The following is a 5,000-nucleotide window of genomic DNA, read 5'->3' on the forward strand; positions in this document are numbered from 1 at the left end:
ACCCTGGTATAACTGCATCCTGAACCTCCCTCCCCTCTGCGGTCCTGAGTAAAGAGTACAGGCCGCTTGCACTCTTTTGTTTCTCTGTATGAGAATGCCTCCTTGTGGGCAGTGCAACCACAGACGAGAAACAGAGAGCACGGAGAGACCCGCGGCCCCTGTCCCGCTGACACAGAAAAGCCTCCCCAGAAACCCACACACATAATCAGCTGCAGAGTGTCCCATGGGGTCCCCTGGCCCTGCTCAGAAAGGACTCTTTATGCACTGTGCATACCCACCCCACCAACCCCTCCACCACCCACTCACTCACGCCACCCCACAATCTCTGCCACTCATGCGATGGCCCTCCCTGGCTTTGACAAGGAAAGTGACTTGCACTCTACCGTAAGTGAACGGCGGAAGGGGAAAAAAAACACATTTTCGAACTAGCGCTACACGTCCCCGCCGGGCCGTCCATCCATCTGTGGAGGCCTGTTGTAAATCACTAAGCTATAGAGACTGTGGACCCAACCAGATGCAGAGGCCTAAGTGGGTTCAGAAAGAGCTGGGGTGAAAAATGAGCCAATCGCGCGACAAGGAAAGGTTGCGTGAGTTATGTGCCGCTAATACAATAAACGACCCTCATAGGCCTGAGCTCCGTGTGTGCGAGAGAGAGATCTCCACACTGATCGCACTAAAAGGGCTCCGTTCTTGCTTTGTCTACAGCAGCAGAGAGTGTGGAGCTGCTTGCGGTAATCTGCTTGACCGGATTTAATAGTGAGATTGTGTTTACTGTCCTCGTCACATACCGTGGTAAAGCTCACAGCTCTTCAGAAGCAGTCAAGCAGTATTTGCTCATTGATTCGCTCTGTCAGCGGTTAGCCCAAATAAAGCAGGCCTCCCTAAGATAAGGGGTCCAGGCATGCCTGACATGTCGACGACTCTGGCTTGAAGACATACTGCCCCATAAAGAGGTGAGAGCCTCGCTCGTAATGGTTTTTAATTACAGACAACAGCTCTCTGGAGGAGAAGAAGGGAGGAGGGGGGTTGGGGGGGTGAAGGCACGAGTCCTTTCCTGTGTCCAAGAAGTCTCGGGTCACTCCGTGATCCGTCGTCAGCTTTTTTTTATAGGCCGATCCCTCTTCCTGGGTGGCTATCTCTCCCTCCGGATCTCCCGGCGTTCCGCTCACCTCTTGTCTTTCAGTTCGCTTCCGCCGCGGCGGATCACATCTGCGCGTGTTGCTGTTGTGCTCTGCGCTCTGAGCCCTCCATCCGACAGGCCAGCTCACATCACATCAGAGAGCAGCGGCAGCGTGAAGAGATGTGGAGGAGAGATATCCCGCACGACCCCTGGAAAAACAATCTCTTCCTTATCACGCCGAGATCTAAGATATGCTCGCTCGCAAGAAGCTGGGAAAGGGAGTGTCCCTTCCCACACACATATCTTCACACACGCTCGCACGCACACACACACACACTCACACACACACACTGCACTTTTAACCATACCACACACATCCCACATTTATCCACACCACACACACACACACACACCAAGATAGTGACACACACCAAAGCATCTATGAAACAGATGAGATGGCAGATTGGAGGAGACATTGGAAAGGCCGGGGTCCGGAAAGTTCCATTGTAAATGCGCCGCGAAGCAAGGCGAGTCGACGGGGGTTTTGGCTCTCCACTTTTATTTGCGCCAGTGCAGCTGTAATGAATTCCTGTCGTGTTTGAGACACCATTTGAAGCCACATGTATGTGTGCGCTAATAAAGAAAAAATATCGGGATGGCCAGAGCGGCACACTCATCAAAAGCAGATGCTCCCCTTTTATCTCTTGTTCAGCCAGGATTAGAGCCCAACCAGCCTCCAACCCTCCACCCCACACCCTCCCCTGACCACTTCCACCAGAAATGTTGCGGCCACAGACATCAAGCCTCCCTAATGTTCCCATTAGAGAAAATAACATTAAAACAGATGGGAGTGTTTGGCGCAAAATTGTCCTGGGCCCCTCTTCCTCACGTCTGGCATTTTCTGAAATATTTTTCAAGGGCATTCCCGTGTTGTTGTTTTTTTTATTATCCGTTGTCATGTCTCCGTTTGGAGGGAAGATAGCTGGACGGTCGACCGCATCAAGGACGCCATATTTTTCTCATCATTAAGTAATCATTTTCCAGTCAGTCTTCACCCCTTCCTTATTTTTGCTATAACCTTAGAACTGTGGAGCATGTAACACGGCGTATCAGTGGGCTTTTTGAAGATCCTCTGACAGGAGTTTGGCCTGTCAAGGCCGCACTGCTCAGTTGTTAACTGGAAGAACTCAGAATCCCACTGGAGCTCTGAAACATGCCTCGTCCTAACAAATCATTCTCCCATCTGTCGCTCCCTCTTTCGCTCTGTCTGTGTCTCTATCCATCTCTCTCTATCTTTCTCTCCCTCGCGCTCTCTCCCTCTTTCGGTCTCTCCCTTTTCCCTCTCTCTGTCTTCTGTCTTCTGTCTCTCTCTCTCTCTCTTTCTCTCTACCTCTCTCTCTCTCTCTCTCTCTCTCTCTCTCCACTCACCACCACCACCCCCAGAGGCTCGCGGTTGGAGGGTGAGGACCCTGACCTGGAGACCTTCTCCCCCCTGGAGCCCTTCCTGCACGAGCCACAGGACCGGCACCCCCTGGAGGAGGAGGAGGGCGGCGCGCTGCCGCACATGCTGCTGCCCGACAGCCTAGAGCTGCTGGAGAAGGTGGAGCGCAAGCTGAAGAAGAGGAGGCGCAACAAGCAGAAGAAGCAGCGCCACCGGCAGTTCAACGACCTCTGGGTCCGCATCGAGGAGAGGTGAGCAGTGCACCAGGATTAACATGAGCACACAGAACATACACTATATACACAGAAGACAACCTATGCAGTAGCCTCTTAGTGCAGATGGGGTCGCCGGTGGGCCTATTCACAATTTGCTGAAAATACTCAACTACATCATAATAACATTGCTATGACATTACCGAGGGCCTTAAGTAACAGATTAAGACATAGCCATTACAATTTTGGAGACAGTATGGTTATAACATAGGCTCTGCGCTAAGGGGTTAAGTATCAGCAATCTCTGGGTCCGCATCGAGGAGAGGTGAGCAGTGCACCAATATTAGCATGAGCATACATACATTGCAGAACATACAGTAGATAGCCTATGTATTCCATATAAGCAGTGTAACAATCTCGGGGGACGCGTTGAGGAGAGGCGAGCACATGAGCAGAACATGCTCCCTGGGATTTAAAAAAGAACGTAAAATATGTATGCAATATGTGTTTTTGTCAGACAATGACAAAATGTTGGCCAGACAATGCAGTAGTAAATTACCTTAGAAGAAAGTGGGAGGCTCAATGAGCAGAAAAAGCACCACTGGCAGTTCAACTACCACTGAGTCTGCATCGACAAGAGATGAGCAGTGCACCGATGTGAACTTTAGCAGAACCTAGTAGAATATAAAAAAGGATGCAAGAGGAAATGATACTGTATACCATATATGTTTTGGTATTAACATGAGCAGATAAGATATAGCCTATGTCTATGCAGTTTAATGACCTCTGGGTCCAAATTTAGGAAAGGTGAGCAGTGCTCCGCTATTATCATGGGCATAACAGAATATAACTCATATATACATAGAACATAATACAGAGCGTGGGAAGGAAATACAAGCATTATCTGTTATTTTAATCATAAACAACCCTAATACATGTATATTAAGAACATAGTAAGAGGGATAGCCTATATATATATGCAGTGTAATGACCTGTTGGTCTGCATCAAGGAGATGTAAGCACCGATAGTATTACGAGCAGAGTAGCCTATAGCCTAGAATATAAATGGAATGCAGTTGAAGAAAATGGGCAGTCCATGCAGTATTATTTTTTGTCATGTTAACATTAGCAGACATCAGTATTTGTTCATGTATTGCATTATTACAATCATCACAATTCCATCGCAATACATATTAGCCGTACTATAATTTATAGTAAGGCTAATAAGTATTGCAATAGAATAGTGATGGATAGTTGTAGTTTAATGCCTGTCATGAGTAGAGGTGGGCAGCACCTACAGTACACACTGGAGAGGTTACAAGTTGGATTGGTAACAGTGTCAAAGATTTGAAAGGGATCACATACTGTAATGTCACAATCAAAAAGCTTTCAGACAGGGAATGTGGGCCAGGGAATGTCAAATTAAAATAAGTAGAGCTGTATTTATTTTTATTTACCCCTTTTGGGAAGAGACAGAATTGTATTAGTAAGCGTATATTGAGAAAGGACAATAACAAGCTTTTAAATATACACCCCGCTGCAGGACACTGAGCAGTTTTAGTGAACATAGTTTTATATGAACGGAATATTTTAAAAATGTCTATTTCACATGCAAATGTTAGTAGTCTTCTGTAGTCTATATTCAAACTCACAAGGTTGTGATGGTTAACTGGCCAAGCTGCAAGCATACTTGTGGGAAATATTTTTGATGATGAATCCCACGCAGTCGTCCACACAAGAGTCCAACATCCAAAACGTCCGTGCACCGCTTTTTCTTAAAGGCACGAAATATGATTTATTGTGTTGTGCGGCGGATTTTATGGCGCTCAAAAACTTAATTTACAAGGGTCATTATTTTTTCCTCCCTTTCCCTGTGTTTCGGTGTCGTTAGTCGCCAAAATGCTGTTCAGGTTATGTGCTTTACGATGGCTTTAGTGTTGTGCACAAGCGGCCAAAGTCAAACTCGGGGAGTTAATAACTCCTCAATTATGACCGTAAACACACCCAATAATTTGCTGTAATAAACCTTCAAGGAGAAGTTGAGTGGCAGAGCTAGGCAGTGGTGGCGTGTGTGCGAGAGAGAGAGAGAGTGTGTGTGTGTGTGTGTGTGTGTGTGTGTGTGTGTGTGTGTGTGTGTGTGTGTGTGTGTGTGTGTGTGTGTGTGTGTGTGTGTGTGTGTGTGTGTGTGTGTGTGTGTGTGTGTGTGTGCGTGTGCGTGTGTGCATGT

At 47.3% G+C, this 5,000-nt stretch overlaps 1 protein-coding gene across 1 annotated transcript in view; it reads left to right on the forward strand.

Annotated features, from left to right (window-relative positions):
* Positions 1-5,000, forward strand: part of trabd2a (TraB domain containing 2A) — an 84,854-nt gene that overhangs the window by 71,038 nt on the left and 8,816 nt on the right. Inside the window, exon 6 of the mRNA XM_063211429.1 lies at positions 2,564-2,812. Within this exon, the coding sequence (XP_063067499.1) occupies positions 2,564-2,812 (249 nt within the window). The remainder of the gene's footprint in view (positions 1-2,563; positions 2,813-5,000) is intronic.

The sequence above is a fragment of the Engraulis encrasicolus genome, chromosome 11 (assembly GCF_034702125.1).
Source record: "Engraulis encrasicolus isolate BLACKSEA-1 chromosome 11, IST_EnEncr_1.0, whole genome shotgun sequence".
Classification (NCBI taxonomy): Eukaryota; Metazoa; Chordata; class Actinopteri; order Clupeiformes; family Engraulidae; genus Engraulis; species Engraulis encrasicolus.